At 36.8% G+C, this 22355-nt stretch overlaps 1 protein-coding gene across 1 annotated transcript in view; it reads left to right on the forward strand.

Moving 5' to 3' along the window:
* Nup98-96 (nuclear pore complex protein Nup98-96) overlaps positions 1–22355 on the forward strand; it is a 770989-nt gene that overhangs the window by 338265 nt on the left and 410369 nt on the right. Inside the window, exon 19 of the mRNA XM_090379042.1 lies at positions 20979–21092. Within this exon, the coding sequence (XP_090235168.1) occupies positions 20979–21092 (114 nt within the window). The remainder of the gene's footprint in view (positions 1–20978; positions 21093–22355) is intronic.

Consider the following 22355-nt stretch of genomic DNA (forward strand, 5'->3'; position numbering starts at 1 on the left):
CCGGTTGTTGTCACTCTTGGTAGCAGAAACTCTCTTACTGTCCTACAAGTGTTCAGGATCATGGCTTTTTGGAGTTCTGTGTAAGTGTTCTCTGGGAGCTTGTTGCTGCTAGATTCTTACGTTGCTCTTTGAAACTGCACTGGTGGTTGACACAATGATCGGGATGGTCATTACTTGTTCCATATCCACTTACCTTTGACTTCATGTCTTAGGTTTGTGTACTTCCTGATCTTTTGCTCAGGTTTTCTGGAGGTTTCTGGTGTTGGGCACCATTCTGTTGATCAGGCAAGTAGCCCTTTCCTTCTTATCAACGAGGTCTTATCTATCGTGAGGGATCGTCTTATCTATTATTATGGTACAGTCCCAGTATAGTCTGTGAGTATAATCTGTAGTATGGCCTGAGGCTTGTACTTGTAATACAATAAACTTCCTTTGATCAGCTGGTATTTTTGCACTAGCTTCTGATGTATTATCTTGGCCATCTGGTTGTGTCTGTGAATGGACTCTGTATGGGTGATCACCCTGCATCCTGTGGCGATGCGCTGGATTGTTTCTGGGGCCAAGTGCCATCAATTACATGTGTCATCTGTTACTCCTTGGTGATGTATTTCCTGTAGTTCCTGGTGTTAATTACCTGATTTTGGATGGTGAGCACGAATCCTTAAGTCAGGGGGGAAGAGCTTTCCTTTCGTGTCAAGCATTGGAAGCCATCTTAGCTATGTAGTCTTGATGGAGATCATTGTAGTGTAATCTTCACTCATCCTTTTGTCTTTGTTTCATCTGTCTTTGTGAGTGTGGTGCCCCTGTTGTGTGTTGTTTCCCTGCCTTTCTTATTGCTTGGTAGATGCTTTCTTGGAAGTCATCCTGCAGGTTCACCTCTTGTTCACTGAGGTCAGTCAATCCCCTCCCTCCTTTATGGGCAATGGTCAATCTCTCGATGGCAGACTTCAGGTGGTTTGTTGGTGGCTCATGGCCATCATTATCCTGGCCAATTTCATGATCACCCCCAGATCAGTGTTAATGACAAACATTTTAACAAAACAGCAAACCTGTCTATCCCACCGAAAAAACCGAGGAAATGGACAGTCCCCTTGTGGTGCCCTGAACTGACTATACTCAGGAGAAGGGTGCACCAGGTGAGGAGAAATTTTCAGAGAGCCAGATTATCTTGGCCACAAAATGAGGTGGATGCACTGAGAGATTCTTATAGAACTCTCAGGAATCAGTATACTGCCCTCATAAGAGACAGGAAAAAGGAATGCTGGAAGCACTTGGTGGGAACTACTGGAAACAATAACCCTTGGGACTTGTCTACAGAATAGTGATGAACAAGTTGCCAAGAGGAGATCTCCTAGAAACTACTGTCAAACCAAATGGAACCCCAACTCTGTGTCAGACTGATTCTGTAAATAATCTCCTACACAGTATTATTCAGGCTGAAACTGTGGATCATTTCCCCACCCAGCTAGACATTATAAAAGAAAACACTGAATATGACAATGATGATATTGAGCCTCTATTTACTACACAAGACTTAGAAATAGCACTATCTAAAACCAAAAACAATAAATTCACAGGTTTTCACCTTTTAGAGTTGAGATTATCAGAAAATTGGTGGAAAAAACACCATAGAGATTAATAATACTATATAATAACTGTATGACAAAAGATATATTCCCAGAAATATGGAAAAAAGCTGTATTAAGATTAATTCTCAAAAACCCTGAGAAACCTCCTAATGATCCCAAATCATATAAACCAATAGCCCTACTTCCTGTACTAGGGAAAATATATGAAAGACTAATGTTTAGTAGATTAGTTCAATACTACTCAGAAGCAGGTTTACATTCCAGCAATCAGTATGTCAAGCATTAAGGAGGTTTTAAGGAGGATGCCATGCACCACCTACTGACAACAGTTAAAAACTCAGAGGAGAAATATATGCTGGCAATCTCTATTGATTTTGCCGAGACATTTGACTCACTTTGGTGGCCTAGTGTTCTTAGGAGACTCTCCCCAGGCAAAAATGCCAGAAAGCCTCTGTAAGGTAATAAAGAGCTACCTTACAGACAGAAGTGTCTTAATACGCACAAGGTTCCAGGAATTGACACGCCCTGTGAATAAAGGCTGTCCTCAGGGTTCAATCCTTGGCCCTTTCTTCTGGAACATTGCTCTGGATGAATTTCTGGCCTTGGATCTGGGCCCCGTGGAAAGCCTGGCTTTGTAGGTGACATGATTTTCCTTCTAAAAGATAACTCACGAGTGGTTGTAGAGCAAATATCAAATGCTGCCCTCTTGCAGCTGCAGAAGTAGGCACAAATTCACATGCCCAAAATATCGCCTGAAAAAACCAAACAAATACTTCCAAAAGGCAATTTGGACATAAGAAGATAGTCCACAAATCAAAATTAACACAGCTACTATAAAAATGGTAATAGAACTAAAATATCTTGGAGTGGTCTTTGATTCAAAATTAACTTTTTGACCTACTTGGTGAAGAAAGTGAGAAATTATGCAGGTACGACTGCCAGAATCAGTCGAGCAGATTGGGGGGCTCCAAAGAATGACCCTAGCAATCATATACCATGCAACGTTCCTACCTGTTATCACTGGCTCTGTAGTCACCTACAGAGCTGGTGTGTGGTTCCTGCTCACCTGTAGTAAGAAATTGGATTAAATTAGAATCGATATAAACGATAATACTACTCACTATTACCAGAGCATGTCGCACAGTAAGCACACCTGAGCTACAGTTGCTGACTGGAGTCTCCCTCTTTACCTGGAAGTGGCCAAAAGAGGCTTATATTATAGACTTGAAAAGGGCATATCCACAGAATTTCTGGGGATAGCCCTTGATACAGCCAACACCTTCAGTGCTGAAAGAAAAAGAATAGCCACAAAGCTCCCTGAGCTAGGGCAAACAAAGTGGGAGCAGGAAACCAGAGGCCTGCTTACCGAAAGGTTTCTGCCACAGTTGGCAATGGTTAGCCCAAAGCCACCTAAATGGTATGTCCCTGGACTTTTTACAACAATTTATATTGACAGATCAAGGCTTCCTAAAGGTGAAACTAACCTCCTTAGGGCTGACTGATGACCCAACTGTACCTGTGGTGAGGGTGAAGACTGGGCACTTATTCTATGTGAATATATAATTTATAACATACTCAGAGCACAGCTAATAGCACAAATTGGGCCCCTTCCCAGGGAAGAAGAAGAACATCTGTTAACATAGAAGAGGAAAATTATAAAGCCTTTACAACCTTTACCCAGCAAGTATTCGAAATGCACAGAACTATCCAAAGAATGTCAATTCAGCCCCCCCAGCAATTAAACAATAATCAATAGTTGAAATTGCCCACATTTCCCACCACACCAGACAATGACTTAAAAAACTGTCAGGATAGCAGTATTCTGTGCCCTGACAGAAACCTGACACGACAAAACTGGATTGGTCTGGGTACCTCCCCCCTCCAGGACTACCCTGCCATGTGTGGGAACCTGGGACACCACACCAAATAGGTGCCTCCGTAGTCGGGTGGGCAGGAGCAGCAGTGCATAGCACACGCTTCTTGATTAGACCGGGGTTCGAGCCTGTGCCCACCAAATACGGAGGATGCAGAAAGGTCAGGGAATGACCACCGCATATCCCCCGAGCAATATGGCCTTAGTTGCTAATGCTCCTAAAAACCAAAGAACAAAAAATAACAAGAAACCACACCAAATAAGTAACCATTATAGGGGTGGGAGATGTACAGGCAGCCTGGGAAGCAGATGAGCTGAAAAATATCAGTAAGATAGTAACAAGGAAATGCAATGTAAAATGAATGAGAATGAAAGACAGAATGAATAGGCTGGACACTGAGTGAAATAGGAATTATGGTAAAAGGGAAAAGGGAATAAATATCAGTTTTGGTGAAAGAAAGAGAGTAACCTGGCATGAAGGAAAGAGAGAGCGAATGAGTCTTATGGTGAATGGGAATGAGTGGAAGAGCAAATGTAATTGGCTGAAAGAATACAAAGTTAATACAGTAAACCCTCGCTATTCGCGGGGGTTACGTTCCTGAGAAATGTCGCGAATACCGAAAACGCGAATACTGAGTTATGGCTCCCATAGTAATAAAGGGGTTCCGTTCCAAAGTATGAAATATATAAGAAAAACTAGTCTAAAATTTTGTCTATGTATGTATTATATGTACCTTCATAATATGACAGTACATAGTGAAATGCAAGCATATGGCATCGAAATGAAAATAAGAAACAATTTAATATTAAATGTAATATTTATTAGAAATTTCAAACAAATCTTTCAAACCAGCGCCTTTGCTAGCAAAAAAAAAACATCCCGCCAGTGCTATCACCAGTTTCGCTAAAGTGTTGATAAAGAAGTTTTGCCTTTTCACGAATGATGAGTGAACTTAACGGAATTTTATTTTGAATTCGGTCTTCTATCCACAGATTTAAAGCTTTTCCATTTTTTTAAATTTAACATCACGAGTTACAGAGCAAATTTTTGAAGCAATTAGCGCGGTTTCACGGACACTACGGCAGATTTTTTCTTCCGATTTCTTGATTGATCGTACTGTTGACTCATTGATTTTATAATGTTTTGCCACTGAGGAGACACTTTCACCATTAGAAATTTCGTCTAATAACTCAATTTTATTCGCTAGTGTCATCACCTTCTTTGATATTTTCACATTTCTTTTTTTATTCGTAGCCATATTTTTGTAGGGGTTAGAAAGAACTTGACCACAATAAAGTCACTTTCTTCCGTTAACGCACTCGAAAAAGTCTGTTTTACAATGCAAAACGGTAGAGTTATCATTTTTATAAGCATATAAATTGATAAATTTATTCAATTTATAAACATATAAACTAAAATCAAACGACGAAACCTTCCATGACTAACACATACTGAACAAGGATTAGCGAGAAACATCCACGCTCGCGATTTTTTCACCCCTCTCCCCTCACCCACTGAGCGCTGTTTTGACCGGGAAAGATAATTTTAGCCACGCCCATGTTTTTTATGGCTGAAAATATTCACGGTGTTTTAAAATTCACATTTTTTTAGGTTTCATTTTATATTAAATCGGCGATCGCGAATACAGATACCGCGAATAGCGGGGGTTTACTGTAATAATAACTTACATTACTTTATATATACTAATAAACATTTACTAACAACACAAAGACCGTCACTGTATTCTTCCTAGGCCTGAAAAAAATTGCGACTAGGCCTGCACCACAACTGAAGAATAACAGTAAGTTGAGGTGCCCAGTGCAGAAAGCAAGATTTGAATTAAATGAACACCAGAAGAATGAATGAGAGAGTGTGTGAGTGAAAAAGAACACAAACCATAAATGTTAGTTAAGTATGCACTAGCCCTGGTTTTATTCTTTTATATTCTTGTTTATTTAGCTTAACTATTGTGCATTAGTATTTAAATGTACATTACGCACCATTGCATCCCCCCCTGGTGTGTGAGAAAATGATGAATGAGTGATTGAAAAAAAAAATATATATATATATTATAAAATATAAGGGAAAAAAAGTATAAAAATAGAATGCAAGTAGAGTGAGAATTTAGATTATGAATTATGAATGAAGTAAATGTGTGTAACCCCCCCCCCCCCGGTCAGCTAAAATATCCTACTCAATGGGCAGCTTAACCATTCTACTGGAGTCAATGCTTGCTTAGACCTGACAACGATCACCAACAGAGACACACTGCAGTTCCGCTGCTGACAAGCCATTTGACCTTCTGAACCCTTTAAAACCCCATCACCAGGCAGGGGGGGAAGGAGATGGGTCTCTGCCTCCCCCATACTTTGCCTGGTAGTGATTGACCACCGCATATTCCCAGAACAATATGGCCTTAGTTGCTAATGCTCCTAAAAACCAAATAACAAACAAACATACCCCCCCCCCTATATATATATATATATACTATCATTGAATTATATTAAAATAAATTAAATCATAATAAAGTGAATAAATAAATAAATAATTAGGCGTTCATTAGAGGCAGCGACATGCAATTCCTCCATATGAAGCTGAAACACATCCAATATTATAAATTAAAAATAAAACATAAGCCAGTAGTATGGCAAAAACTGTAGAGCGAAAATTAAAATAAAAATAACCCAAATAAACAAATGAACGAAAAAAAGAATAGACATAATAGTAGCCCAATAACCCTTATATAATTTCGAGTTTTAAATCCGATTAATAAAAACTATACAAATTTTAGGATAATGCCAATTATATAATAATTTAGTGGTCCCCCCCGAGAGGTACCAGTTCCGAAAGACGTGAAATATCACCAAAAGAGGGTTAAAGGAACTACCAAACGATAACAAAATCAAAATAAATTAAAATAAATATAGACTGACCATCATGCCCCATATTGACAGAGGACAACGAGGCCAATAATGGTCATGGAATCGCTGCATTTCAGTCGCTATACAAATCGTCGCCATGGTGAAAAGATCGAAGTACCAATTCACCCACCCTCCGATCGATCCACCAGTGCAGAGGATTTGCACGGCGGTGGTTCTTATGCAGCGAAAAATAAACTATAGAACAGACAACACTCTAGAGCAGAGCCACACCACTGACATACTGTAAACTGAATCAGCTTATATAGAAGAAAAAAGGAAAATAGATGGTGACACAGGCGTTGCTAAATTAGCATATCGACCCATTACTATTGAATTATATTAAATGTTAACGAAAGTTAAATTATAATAAAATGAATAAATAATCAAGCTTTCATTAGAGGCAGCAATTCCTCCCTATGAAGCCGAAATATATACTATCATTGAATTATATTAAAATAAATTAAATTATAATAAAGTGAATAAATAAATAAATAATTAGGCCATTATTGGCCTCGTGGTCCTCTGTCGATATGGGGCATGATGGTCAGTCTATATTTATTTTAATTTATTTTGATTTTGTTATCGTTTGGTAGTTTCTTTAACCCTCTTTTGGTGATATTTCACGTCTTTCGGAACCGGTACCTCTGGGGGGGTGGGGGTTCCGCTAAATTATTATATAATTGGCATTATCCTAAAATTTGTATAGTTTTTATTAATCGGATTTAAAACTCGAAATTATACAAGGGTTATTGGGCTACTATTATGTCTATTCTTTTTTTCGTTCGTTTGTTTATTTGGGTTATTTTTATGTTAATTTTCGCTCTACAGTTTTTGCCATACTACTGGCTTATGTTTTATTTTTAATTTATAATATTGGATATATATATATATACACGTTTCCAATAGTTCGATTTTCTTAAATACTGGTGTTTTTTACATATAGGTATTATTGTTAATACAATACTGGTCTTTAAGCTAGCCTTATCTCGGTTATCTTAATTTCCCATGGCCTATACATTTAGGATTTAGAAGCTTATTGCGTATTGCTAAAGAAATTTTCATGATAATTATTGATGAATTTTTTTTTTTTTTTAAATCTGTAACAATAGGCAATTATCAATACTATTTTATAACTATATAATATTATTTATACATTTTTATACATTTTTGTATTACATCACGTGGACGTCAATCCCCTACTTCATCGGGGGCTTTGAGTGGATTGACGGCCCATTTCGATGTAATGCATTTTTTACTTACTCGTTTCTGTTTGTATCTATCACAGCTTTGCTATTTTATTTAATTCTAGATTCTAAGGTTCTTTTTAAAATTTTTTGAACTTATGTTTATATTATTCTTCTTAATTGTTGTTAGTTAAATTAGTATTAATTATGAATTAAATTAATTTTTTTTAATCTCTACAGCAACTGTGATAGAATACACAAAACCCTTGATAATTGCCTATTGTTACAGATTTAAAAAAAAAGGGCTTTGTGTATTCTATCACAGTTGCTGTAGAGATTATAAAAAATTAATTTAATTCATAATTAATACTAATTTAACTAACAACAATTAAGAAGAATAATATAAACATAAGTTCAAAAAATTTTAAAAAGAACCTTAGAATCTAGAATTAAATAAAATAGCAAAGCTGTGATAGATACAAACAGAAACGAGTAAGTAAAAAATGCATTACATCGAATGGGCCGTCAATCCACTCAAAGCCCCCGATGAAAGTAGGTGATCGACGTCCACGTGATGTAATATAAAAATGTATAAATAATATTATATAGTTATAAAATAGTATTGATAATTGCCTATTGTTACAGATTTCAAAAAAAAAAAAAAAATTTCATCAATAATTATCATGAAAATTTCTTTAGCAATACGCAATAAGCTTCTAAATCCTAAATGTATATAGGCCATGGGAAATTAAGATAACCGAGATAAGGCTAGCTTAAAGACCAGTATTGTATTAACAATAATACCTATATGTAAAAAACACTAGTATTTAAGAAAATTGAACTATTGGAAACGAATATACACTGGCACGTATAATGTTCAATTGGCCAACATGGCGAAAAACAATGGCATTAACGATGCAAAAGACGTTTTAAACCACAAAACGGATTAAACCACAATAGAATGATAATATAAAAGAATAATAATATACAGTCGAACTTCCCTATAACGAATTCTATAAATCCAGCGAAAAAATTCGTTATAGAGAAATTTCGTTATACAGAGAATATCTTTTTTATTAGAAATTGTTATTTAATTAGAAAATGAAAATGAATCTACATTTATTTTTAATGTATTTTATTTCAAAAACACTTATTTAAATTACGCTTACACAATTTTCGCCAGTAAGTATCACAAATTAAAAAAAATCCGTAATTTTCGTTTGCACAGTACAATTAAAAAATGTCTGATTCTCAAAGAAAACCTCACATTTGTTCGGAGCATTAAAAACATTATCATTAACACTGTAGACCCATACGAACCGTTTTAAAAGCGTTAATCATTTCTTCACGAGTTGGCTTTTCTACGGGTTGTTCTGATGTGTCTTCAGCGTCATCGTTAATTTCTTCGTGATCATGGTCGTGTCTAACACTGTTCAGCAGTATTTCATCTTCATTTGGATGTTCTGTTGTAGTCAGGTCTTGATCTACATAAACATAACTATCCAGTGTTATTTCATTTTCGATGTTTCCGGACGATTCTAATATTTTCCAAAAGTTTTTCAGTTGTGAAAGGGGCAGTTCATCTTGTTCATCCAGTTGATGTTCGACTTCTGCATTCAATGCCAATCCCGCTTTCGAAAAACAATTTTGAATAGTGTATTCAGTGACATCGTTTGTCCAAACTTTTGCCAGTTCAGAGATGCAATCTCTAAGGTTAATTATAACTTCCAAGTTTCTATATTCTGATAACGCATTGACAATCTTCATTATTATTCTCTTTCGATAATGAAATTTAAAATTTTTAATTATGCCTTGGTCCATTGGCTGGAGTTTTGACGTCACGTTTGGTGGTAAAAACAATAACTTCACACTTAAGTTTGGCAGAAATACTGGCAGGATGTGCTGGACAGTTGTCAGTTACCAACACGATTTTCCTTTTTTCTTTTGTTATACGCTTGTCTAGTTTTAATATCCAGTCTTCAGAGATATCACTGGTCATCCATGCTTTTTTATTAAAAAAAGTAAAGTGCAGCCATTATCAACCCACTGCAGGATGGAAGCCTCCTCAACAATTCATGTTGAGGGAAATGGACCATAATCTGCCACGCTGGTCCAGTGCGGGTTGGCAGATCGACCGCATTCAGCAGTCAGGGGCTTGAACCCCGGTCTACTCAAAGAGCGTGTGCTACTGCACTCCCGCTCCTGCCCACTCGGCTACGGTGCTTTTTTATTAAAGGTGTAGTCAACTTCCAAAGATTGTGCCTCTAAAACATCTTGGGTTTTTTGATTTTCCGATTACTAAAAGTCTTAATTTTTCACTTCCTGTCATATTTGCTCCAACTAGCACAGTGATTCTTTCTTTGCTTTGTTTTCCGCCAAAACATTTATCATCTTTAAAAGCAAGAGTTCTATTCGGTAAACATTTAAAGAATAAACCCATTTCGTTAGCATTAAAAACATCCTTAGGTTCATATTCTTCCAAAATCTTCTTTAAGGTATTGTTCCTCCAACTGTTGCAATCTTCTTCACTTACATTAACACTTTCTCCACAAATAACCTTTTCCACAATTCTGTGGCGCTTCTTAAATTTATCTAGCCACCCAGTGCTCGCATTAAATTCTGTATGTCCCAGGGACTGTGCAAATTTCAGAGCTTGTTGCTTAATTATTGGACCCGATATTGGTATATTCTTTTCACGTATCATTTGCACCCATTTTAGAACAGCTTTATCAACATCTTCGTATATACACAACTTAATTCGCTTCTTGTCTGCTGCTCCTTCAATTGCATTTAAAATTGATTCTCGATTTTTTAAAATCGTAGATAAGCTGCTTGCAGGTATGCCATATTTCTCCGCAATATCTTTTTTCTTAAAACTCTGGTCAATATCCTGAAGAATCTTTACTTTATCATTAATACTTAAACATTTTCTCTTCGACATTTTTTCCCCAAATGTAAAAATCACTGGACTGTAGCTCTTGCCGATACATACACCGCAAACTTCGCTGCGCTGGCCATATAGTGAATTGTTAGTACAGGTACCGCCTACTCAATGACGTTTGCTTGCCAATTCAACAGTATCACGTGACTTTTCCTATCAATCACTTTGAAGAAATATACGACTTTCATTCACATATAAAATTTACGGTTAATGTATGCTGTATGTTACTTGTCAAAAAAATAAAAAATACAAGAGCATATAGCCTATGTGATTGATGACAAATTGTTCTAAAAGAACTAAATAAAAAATAATTTTTTTTCATGAAAACCATCTACTAGGAGTCCAGTTAGATGAGAACGGACATATCATATAATGATTGACAGGAAGGTCACGTGGTACGGTTGAGGTGAGAAGCGAATGTCACTCAGTAAGCGTTCGTTACTAAAAATCGACTATGGCATCATTCTATGTATTGCCGCCGCAGCATGCTAAAGGCTTACCGCAGCGAATTTCGTTTTCCCCTGAGCCAACATCAATTTACATATCTATCCTATTTATTGTAAAGTTCATGACCACTTTTAAGAAAACCCATTTGGTTTTATAACTGTAACAAAAATGAAACAAAGACCTTCCTACGGGCGTCAATGACCACAAGTATTCACTAAAAGAATGATTAATTCCAGATGCTAATGCGTAATTTCGGAGGGAAGGAGGTCGTATATTTTTAAAAATTCGTTATAGAGAGACTAACACTTCGCTATATGGGGTTAATTTTACATGTAATTTCGTTTCAAGGTGCAATGTTTTGCGAAAAAATTCGTAATATAGAGAAATTCGTTAAATAGAAGTTCGTAATAGAGAAGTTCCACTGTATATATATAGTGAATTGAAATCACACAGTTATGTGAATCTGCTGGAAACAGCATCCTTTGGTCATTATCCAAAGCATTTTGTCAGAGCCCAGTGTTATTTTTTTTTTAAATTTGTGAGCCCATTGTTGAAGCGATTATTTATTTTACAAATGTATCTAGAACCAGAACTATGGTGGGGTGAGTGAGCCCCCACCCCCAGCATTTTAATGGCACAATCAACCAGTTATGTATTTTAAAATTTGCTTCATTTTTGAGATAATTGCAGTCAAACCTCTGTTTAACAAACTTCTTCATAGCAATTTTTTTTGAAATCCCCTTGGTTTCTACAGAATCATTTAAAATAATTTCCATAGAATGAATGGATTATGATAGACAGCCTTGTGTGCATTGTCCTCACCTCTGGTCTTTAGGTAATTAGAAAGGGTGAAAGGGATTACCATTAATTTTACGGATATCATTAATGATATCCGTAAAACCTATGCAGCCACATTCCGAGAAGTCGTGCTAGTTAATATGCTTTCCATAGCCAGTCAGAGGATTAAGAATATTCCTGACACGGATAATAGCCTCTGGTGATCCTGTGTTGTGGTTTCCCCTTTACTCCGACAGGAAGTCATGTTTTTTGGAGAAGTGAGTGATCCACACATTTCAGTAAATTTCTCTGTCTATGTTTACATGGTCATAGTAGCTGAATATCTGAGTGATTCCGATATTTTGCACAGTATTCAAAGAACTAGTGGCAGTAGCAACATCGGGCGGTGGAGGATGAGGCAACTAATATATTAAGTAAACATTTCCAAAGATGAAATGTTGGCAGATTTGGAAACCATGTCAAGGCTTTCATTGTGAAGAAAATGTTCCAAAATATAATGGCATACAGGCAATAAGTAAAAAAAAAAAAAAAAAACACCACTGTATCACCAATCTTCAAAAAACCAGCACGAATTAAGGGTGATTGCTAAAGAACTTGATGTGGAAACTATAAAGATTGGTCATGTGTTCGGGTCACAATGGGCAGCTTGTAGCTTACGGGCGGTAATTGAGGGTTGGATGAATTGTCCTGCTTTGGCAAACATTTTGAATCAAAGAGTTAATTAAATATTCTGGATTGTTAATCGACTTTTCAATCTGGAATTTCTTAATGATTTAGCACCAATGATCGACATCCTGCAGGATATCGATCTCTCTTACCTTTCAGAAGCTTTACAGAATCACTATGGTAAAAGCAGATAAATTAATTATACCAACTATCGATGCTATTGCTAATTTGAAAAATTCTGAAGGAAATTATGAAGCTAAAATTGAGAGCATGTTGAAGTTGAAAGAATTTGAAGGAATTGAAAGTAAGAACACATTTAAAAAATTACCTCGTGACATGTTATTACGTATAAGTTATTAATGCAAAAGAGTGATGTTAAATTAACTAAAGAAAAAAATGATACTATTGATGATGAGGAATTGAAAGAAATTTTAAACATATGCTATCTGGAATTGTGGAATCGAAAGAACTTTTGTCTCCATGGAAAGACAGTGAAAAATGAATAAGAAATTTAAGTTTTCTGATAAAAATTAATGATTTTAGAGAATTTGTCGAAGACAGTTTATTTTTAAAATCGAGTGAAATTCCCTTTTCAATTAAGAAAGCCAAAAATATCTTTGAAACCATTGCGATTAGCAGTGGTTTCAGCATAATGAATAATGTTGAAAGTTAAACACATTGCAGATTATGATGACCATACATCTAAATGGAAAACCATTGCTTTGATTTGATCCAGATCGTTACATTAAATCATTCCTCTGTAATCATCACTCAGCTATTGAATAAAGCAGAAGTTAATAAAGAAGTAAATTGTATATGGCAATTTTTAGAATAAATTTTCCTTGAATAGTAATATTTGTATAGTAATATTTTTTATGTAATCTGTGATTATTGTGTACCTTTTCTAGAAGTTTGTTTTTTATGTAATATTTGTTTTTATATTGTAGAATGTTTTGTGATATGGGAAATATTTCGTGTTATTTTTTATTTTGCACTATTAAACTTTTATCATGAAAAAAAAAATGTATCCACTATATTTTCCTAGTTGTTAAAAAAAAAAAGAGAGAGATGAATAAAAAAGTGGTGCGTGTACCGAGCACGCACGGTAGATGGTTTTATGTGAATCCTTCACGTTTCTTTTAGGTATTTTGATTTGTATATTGATTATGAAATAAAAGAGCTTTTGTATTGTATATATTTTATTGAACATTCGCAAATTTTTATAATTTCTGGAAGACAAGATACAATGGATTTATGAACTAAAGTAATTGATGTGTACCTGCGATTGCAATGTATCTAAATGTCTAGAAAACAGCGTCGATTGAAGTATGGTTGAAACGACATACACAGCTGTTCGAGGCACCTAACAATGGAATGTTACGAAAATGCAAGACGAAAAAATAAATTGTTGGCAAATATTTGTATTGTTGCAGTCATACTTACTTCAGGAAGTATGATTGTGACGTCATGTTATTAAAAAAGTTAGAATTCGAGATACCATCGTATCCAGGTATCATGTAAAAGGGGAGGGGGCACAATCACCAGACTGACTCAAGATATCATACCGGTCACGAAAAATGCGTCACACACACACTAATCACACTAATAGTGAGTGCTCGGGGCGGACTAGTAGTGTGAATGTGGGAAGCACCTCTGGCAGAAGCCTGCTGCGCATGACGTCACTTTCGTGACTTCATCTGCGGCAGGAATCCACAAGGATGTTTCACCTCAAAAAGTCTCCAAAACTGCAAGTCCATTGTTAAAATATTCACAGTTCACTACTGTGTGGAAGCAAATGTGCCATCCTTTTGACATTGTTTGTCAAAAGTAGTTGTCTCTACAGTATACTTTTAAACTGAAATCTCTGTCTGACCACTCCAGTATACATCTGTTTTTGTTTAAATAGGCCTCTGGGGTTGGGTATATTCATACTATGGTTTTTTAGTGTTTCTCACCAACCATTGAAGTAAAAACGAAAACCAAAATCTTAATAACTTTGTATTTAAATTTATAATTTAAATACAAAGTTTGATCTACTGTAAATACGATTTACAGTAGATCAAACAAAACAAGTATAATTAAATTTACAGTGGATATACAAATAAAATAGAGGCGCCTCCGTAGCCAGGTGGGAAGGAGCAGCAGTGTGTAGCACACGCTTCTTGATTAGACTGGGGTTCGAGCCCGTCACCACCAAATACGGAGGATGCGGCAAGGTCAGGGAATGACCACAGCATATGCCGGAGCAATATGGCCTTAGTTGCTAATGTTCCTAAAAACCAAATAACAAACAAACAAATAAAATACTGATAATACAATAAAATATACTAGATTAAAAGTGCTAAAATAACTGAAAACAAGTATAATTACATTTACAGTGAATGTACAAATAAAATGATAAAATACTGAATTAAAATACAATAAAATATACTAGATTAAAAGCACTAAAATAACTGTAGCTTTCGAAGGCTTCTGCCTTCTTCCTCAACAGTACACTTCTGTTCTGCGGTGCCTCTTTAAATACCATCAGGATCACGGTACATCTCACGTGATTCTGTAGCACATGTACTGTTCCATTGCGTGTTGGAACCGGAAGTGGCTCTGGAGCGCTCCAGGCGGAAATGTTCATCCCCCTCCAAGGATTACCGCCTCAAAGAGGGGATGAATATGCATACCCCGTCTCTATTTATATTATTCTCAGTAGAACTAATTCGTAGGCTCTCGAGCCACTTGCGGTCCCAAAACCTATGCGCCCGATCTGTGATGACTGCTTTGTCCGGGGAGATCTGATGCTGCTTCTCCCAAAAATGTTCTGCTATGGTGGATTTACCATAATCCACATTTCTTATTGCGTTTGTGTGCTCCCCCAGACGATCCTTGAGGCGCTATTTCGTTTCCCCCACATAACATTCCCCACACTCCGGGCACTTGATGCTATATACGACCCCACTTTTATTTTTGTTTAAGATGGGGTCTTTCACCTGTGACACGACCGTGTGCAGCTTCCGACCTGGGAGCTGCACACGGATTACCAGACGCACACAGCGCGTCTGGTAATTCCTTAGAATACGACCTATACGCTCGGTTAAACCCGAATAGTAGGGAATGTATGCGGTGGCTATCGGGTGTGAAGGACTCACCTCTCCTCTGACCTCCTGTAATGTATTTTTCTGTGATCCTCTCGGGGTAGCCACACTTCAAAAGATCCGCCATAACACGCTCATACTCTATCTTCCTGTCCTCGGAGGTACCACAATGCGATTTTTCCTTGTCCACTAGTGCTCTAATCACACTATTTCTGTGATGGTTGGCCTGAGCTGAATTGTAATGTGAATATTGGTCACAACTAAGCCTAGATGTACAAGCAGGTTAACAGTTCAGCCATGGGCTCCCCCATCGGTGCAGTCATAGCTAATCTAGCTATGGAGGAGCTCGAGGCTAGATTATTCAATGATATGGTTCTCCCCTATGCGTCCGTGGAAAAGATACGTGGATGATAAGTTTTCAATTATTCAGAAGGGGAGTGAAGATGAGACGTTGAATTTTCTTAATAGCTTCTCCCCGTTCATACAATTCACCTCTGAGGAAGAAGGAGGAGGGGTTTTGCCGTTCCTGGATGTGTTGATCTGTAGAGAAGGCCAGTGTCTAAAAACAAAAGTGTTTAGAAAACCTATGTGCAAAGGCCAATATTCACATTACAATTCAGCTCAGGCCAACCATCACAGGAATAGTGTGATTAGAGCACTAGTAGACAGGGCAAAAATCGCATTGTAGTACCTCCGAGGACAGAAAGATAGAGTATGAGCGTGTTACGGTGGATCTTTTGAAGTGTGGCCACCCCCATAGGATCATAGAGAAATACATTAGAGGAGGTCAGAGGAGAGGTGAGTTCTTCACATTGATAGCCACCACATATATTCCCTACTATCCGGGTTTAACCGAGCGTATAGCTCGTATACTAAGGAATTACCAGACATGCTGTGTGCAGCTCCCAGGTCGGAAGCTCCACACGGTCGTGTCACAGGTGAAAGACCCCATCTTAAACAAAAATACAAGTGGGGTCATATATAGCATCAAGTGCCTGGAGTGTGGGGAATGTTATGTGGGGGAAATGAAACAGCATCTCAAGGATCGTCTGGGGGAGCACACAAATGCAATAAGAAATTCGGATTATGGTAAATCCGCCGTAGCAGAACATTTTTGGGAGAAGCAGTCATCACGGATCGGGCACATAGGTTTTGGGACTGCAAGTGGCCGAAGAGCCTATGAATTAGTTCTATTGAAAATAATACAAAGAGACAGGGGTATGCACATTCTCCCCTCTTTGAGGCAGTAATCCTTGGAGGGGGGTGAACGTTTCCGCCTGGAGCACTCCAGAGCCACTTCAGTTCCAACACGCAATGGAACAGTACATGTGCTATTGAATCACGTGAGATGTACCGTGAATCTGCTGGTATTTAAAGAGGCACCGCAGAACAGAAGTACACTGTTGAAGAAGAAGGCAGAAGCCCTCGAAAGCTACAGTTATTTTAGCACTTTTAATCTAGTATATTTTATTGTATTTTAATTCAGTATTTTATTATCAGTATTTTATCATTTTATTTGTATATTCACTGTCAGTCAATGTAATTATACTTGATTTCAGTTATTTTAGTGCTTTTAATATCTAGTATATTTTATTGTATTATCAGTATTTTATTTGTATATCCACTGTAAATTTAATTATACTTGTTTTGTTTGATCTACTGTAAATCTTTTATAAATTTAAATACAAAGTTATTAAGATTTTGGTTTACGTTTTTACTTCAATGGTTGGTGAGAAACGCTAAAAAATCATAGTATCTGTTTTTGAGCTGCACCGGGAAAATCTTTAATACCCATCAGACTGCCAACCAGTCTTTCAGTATTTTTATCCAAGAGGTACTCAGAGATTAACCTATCCCACTAGTCAAAAGTTCTCCCCTTAGTGAAATGTATACACTACACAATTGCATGCTGTATAGCTGGCCTTGGATAATATACAAATCTGCCACCATATATACATGAACCCAGAGAATCTGTATATTATATAGGCGTCTCGGTAGCCAGGTGGGAAGGAGCAGCAGTGTGTAGCACACGCTTCTTGATTACACCGGGGTTCGAGCCCGTCCGTATTTGGTGGTGACGGGCTCGAACGGAGGATGCGCAAAGGTCAGGAAATGACTACCGCATATCCCGGAGCAATATGGCCTTAGTTGCTAATGCTCCTAAAAACCAAATAACAAACAACTGTATATTATATACAGATTCTCTGTGTTCATTTGCAGGCCTTATGAACAGTGAGGTATAAACCTCATCCCATCCTGTCCTGGGTATAACAGAAGTTACATCATCTTTTAGAATCACATTTTCATATTCATTTCTTCTGTAATCAGCAGTGATCCTGGTTAACCTTTTCCTGTTAGTCCTCTATATAGAACAATAATGAGTAATACAGTAATACCCCGACTTACGCGAACTCGGAGTTACGCGGTTCTTGATTTTTTTGTTTGGCAACACTGCCGCCCACTATCTTCAAGGTCGTTTTTCATATGTTATCGTTATATGGTGCGACGGCGGAGAGTGAGAGTGAAAGATGAACAAAATTCAACTTTACTGTGCATTCGAATTCGTGCTCAATGTTTGTCGGAAATTACATCGTTTTCACGAGAGAAATGGATCGCATCGGTCGAGCCGTATACAGTCAGTCCTCGTATAACACGTGTTTACACTACACGAATTCGATCATACACTATTTATAAATACGGTAACGATATCTTATAATATAACACAAACCGAATTGGCTTATGCACGATTCGCCTGTGTTTACAAGAAATGGCAGCCGAACGGAGAATCACCTCAACTGAACGCAACACGATAGGAATGAAGAGAAGATTCTGAAAATGTATTTGTTTTAGGGGAAACACATTTCACCATAATAACGTAAAAACCAACACAATTCCAGCTATCGGTATGCAATTAGATGGAGTTTACTGCCAGTTTATAACAGATTCCACTAGCAGAAACGCAACTGGATTTTTATTGTTTTATGGTAGTAACCCCTAGAAATGTGAGGTGTTAATAGTGTATCTCTGCCTTTATGGTGTTGTTTATTCAGTTGCTACATGCGTGCAGCTTTGTTTATGCATATCAAGCGTGCCTCCTCGTTTTGTAATTGTGCTTTATTCCCTAAAAATGTGTAAAATACTTAAAACATGTCAAAAGGAAGCGCCCTGGTGAAGACAGTGCAGATTCAGAGAGAAAAAGAAAAGCAATTATCGATAAACAGAGGCGGACTGAGTCAAAAATTGTTACCCAGGAAAATTTATAGTGGCCTCATACTATGGTTTATGGCCAAAATCACACAGGCCCACCGGGGTTCCCCCGGTAAGGCTTATGGCCAGTCCGCCTCTGTCGATAGAGAAAAAATATGAAATTGTGAAGCGCTTTGAGTGAAATGAAAGACTATGTGATATTGCACGTGCTACAGGCCTAAATGAGGCAACGGCGAAAAGCACATGACAATTGCAAACTTGACAGAAGGTCTCAGCTCAATTGAAAAGGGCTTAAAAATTTTAGAAAACATAGACTACAACCAAGAACGCATTATAGTTATAAAGCAAGGAATAAAAAAATTATTAGCTTGCTACAAAGAAATTCTGCATGAAAAAAAGAAGTCTCTGTGTCGTCAGACGAATTTGTTAGATTTTATGAAGCCATCAACATCGAAATAACTTTTTTACGTAAGTCATTTATTTTTTTAATACATATTTTGTATTAATATGTATAAAGAACTGCAATTTTATTAATATTTTTCTTCTAAACTAGTGTTTTTGTTAGTCCTTGGTCTCAATTAAACAAAATTTATATGTATTTATATGCAAAGTTGTACCCCGACTTACGCGAATTCGACTTAAGCGATTTTCGTTGGACCCACCTATTGCGTAACTTCGGGGTATTACTGTATGAAAGAAACTTTTCCCTTTGCCAGTTCATTGCTTGGGTAGGCTTCAAACAAGTTATATGAGATTAAGCTTACAATCCACTTATATCTAATGGCAGTCTTTTCTATGTATGAATTATAAAGAGGAAGGTGTTCTAGCCTGGCTCTGCATAGGACATGTTCATTTAGGCAATCCTGTTCAGCATTGAGGTCTGATGATTCTCTTATGTGTTGCTAGCAATGTGATATTATTTTAACCATTAAACAGGTGTTTCTTGGTTTCATGATCGGATTGATGCCTCTTGTTTATGTTTTAGCAGTTTTATGCTTCGTACTGAGCCACTCAGATCTTTGTCTGACAAAGACATGTCTGAAATCCTTCTGGTTTTTTTTTTTTTTTTTTTTTTAATTATAAAATTATATAAATAAATAAATATATCTATATATAAATGCGTTTTTAATATTTATTGTATCCGCTCCTGTTTCTTACTTGTTTTTGATTTTTATGCATTTTTACGTAGTAACCCAATTGTAGATTACTACTGATTTTTAAAGTATTTCTTTGGATTTGACTTATCATGGCTTAAGTTTCCCCATGTGCCATTAAAATTCAAATCAAATAAATCCTGATCCAGCATTATAGAAAACTGTGATTTGTGTTGCCAGGAACATAATGACTGTATTATATGCAATTGATAAAAGTGTTGTAGCTGTGCCGAATTGCTACATTTTCATCATATGGCCAGTAGATTGTGTATATGCATATGACTGAAAGAAAAGAAATCAGTGAATCCTATAAGTATAACAAGTGTGGAGGCAGCATAACAAGTAGAAGTATTATATGTGAGGTGATTCCTGATGATTGTGTAGTAACCCAATACTTGCACTTGCACCATAAAAATCATGGATGCATTGGCATTTCTGCTTTTTTTCCAGTGGTGATAACCTTTACTAGATGAACAGTGAACTGTCAACAGCAAGTCAGAAAAAAAAATGCAGACATAGTTCAAGAAACATTTAGAAGACTGTTTGCAAGAAAGATTAGTGACTCTCATTCATAAAAGTACTTTGAGGTATATATGTATAACCTTACTGAATAACTAAGTATCCTTCATTCCCAGGAATGAAGGAGACTAAAAGTTATTTGGCAAGACAGGAGGCCGTTAACAGTACAACCGCACTTGTTCTGGCAAGGTTCCCGAAGCGTTATATAATTGTATGTAGTACATATAGCCAAGTTAAGTTAAGGCTAAATAAACAAATTTTTGAAACACCCATGTCATATAAATCACAGAGTCAGCATTATGGTTTACATTTATATATCATGATGGCTCTCAAAGCTCTTGCAAGACTATACATTAATAGCATGGACATCTCTTGTGTCCTTGGTGCAAAAGCAAGGACAAGTACAGGGCAGAATAAAATAAAACAGAATAAAGAAGGAAAAAATAAGATTATGCTTAGGATACTTGATGTGGGATGGATTAATAGAGCTGTAAGTATGGTTTATAATGATTAGTAAAAGTTTACATTTGTATATATGCTTTTGTTTATACCTGTATTAAAGTCTCCTAAAATATACAGTTTGATTTTTTAGGATCCAGAAAGATTAAAATTAATGGGTTATCAAGAGAAAATTGAGCGTGCAACTGCTAAACTGGGAGCAAAATTTATAGACTACAGGCCAGAAACAGGATCCTGGGTGTTCCAAGTAAGTTTTCAAAAATACCGTTATCTTAAAAGATAAGATTTTGTTAATTTATCATTATTTAAAAATTTTCTTTTCCTTTTCTTTCAACATTTAACTATTTGCAAAGTTGCGATTGAAATTGGTACTTATGGGATATGTCAATCAATTTTAACCCAGGATTTGAGAATGTGATGCATTTCATCCAAGTTTGTGCCTTACATCCTCTCTGATCATAGAGGAGATCCTGACTTGCACTTTTTCTTCCATCATAACTGGTGATGAATAATGTTTATGGATATGACTCAGAAACAAAGGCCCTTTAATGGAAGATTATCATCTTGATCAAATGTGAAGATCATACTTATTATATTTTTTTGACTTGCCACATTTTTCATTTCATTTTTCATTTTGAATTTGTTCCACATGGCCAAACAGTAAAACAAAAGTAAAAAAACAGTTCTGTTTTGATTGTGCAGTGATGGAAACCTGTTGGGAGTACTTACAGAAGTTGCAGAAACATTGTAATCAGTATATACAGTCAAGACCACTTCAAAGATCGGAAATGGCTTGTTAGCATCATCATTTCACAGCTCAAAAATTCAAAGCAGGCAGTTCAAAGTGGTCACATTACGAAATAGATTGCTAGTCAATATACCGATTTTCGGAGTTGGGAGTGGGGAGGATAAAACTTGTCAGTTTATATAGTAAAACCTGGTTAACAAAGTTCAAGGGGTTAATCTTTAAAAGTGGATACTCCTTCTGTGGATGTTTGAGACAGGCAGTGAAAGTGTAGCTCCTCCCACTAATTTCTCTGACAGACTGCTTGGCAAGCAATGCCCCTCTTAACTCTCATGTGACCGTCATATGACATTCAAAGGAACTGACTGATTTTTTAAAAAATTCTCTACCATCAAATTGTCCTTTCAGCATGGATTTGATTTTGGTGGAAAAGACGTCATTCAGGGCATGTAAATAAGGGGAAGAGGCCTTCATAACCAAGTGGTCAAGAACAGGAGTGTAGTAGCACACACCCTTTGAGTAGACCAGGATTCAACCCCCTGATTGCTAAATGCAGTCACCCTGCCAACCTGCACTGGACCAGGGCAAATTATGGTACATTTCCTTCTGAATTATTGAGGAGGCTTCCATCCTGCAGTGGGTTGATAATGGCTGCAGTTTTTTAATGGGGAAGGGGTAGTCCCACAATCCTTCCTTGATAATCAGTGCAGATTGTGACCTAGTGTTGTTATGAAATAGGAACCAACCACGTTTTTCTCAAAACTC

This window comes from Mastigoproctus giganteus, chromosome 8, assembly GCF_048544385.1.
Source record: "Mastigoproctus giganteus isolate SK-2022 chromosome 8, ASM4854438v1, whole genome shotgun sequence".
NCBI classification, from domain to species: Eukaryota; Metazoa; Arthropoda; class Arachnida; order Uropygi; family Thelyphonidae; genus Mastigoproctus; species Mastigoproctus giganteus.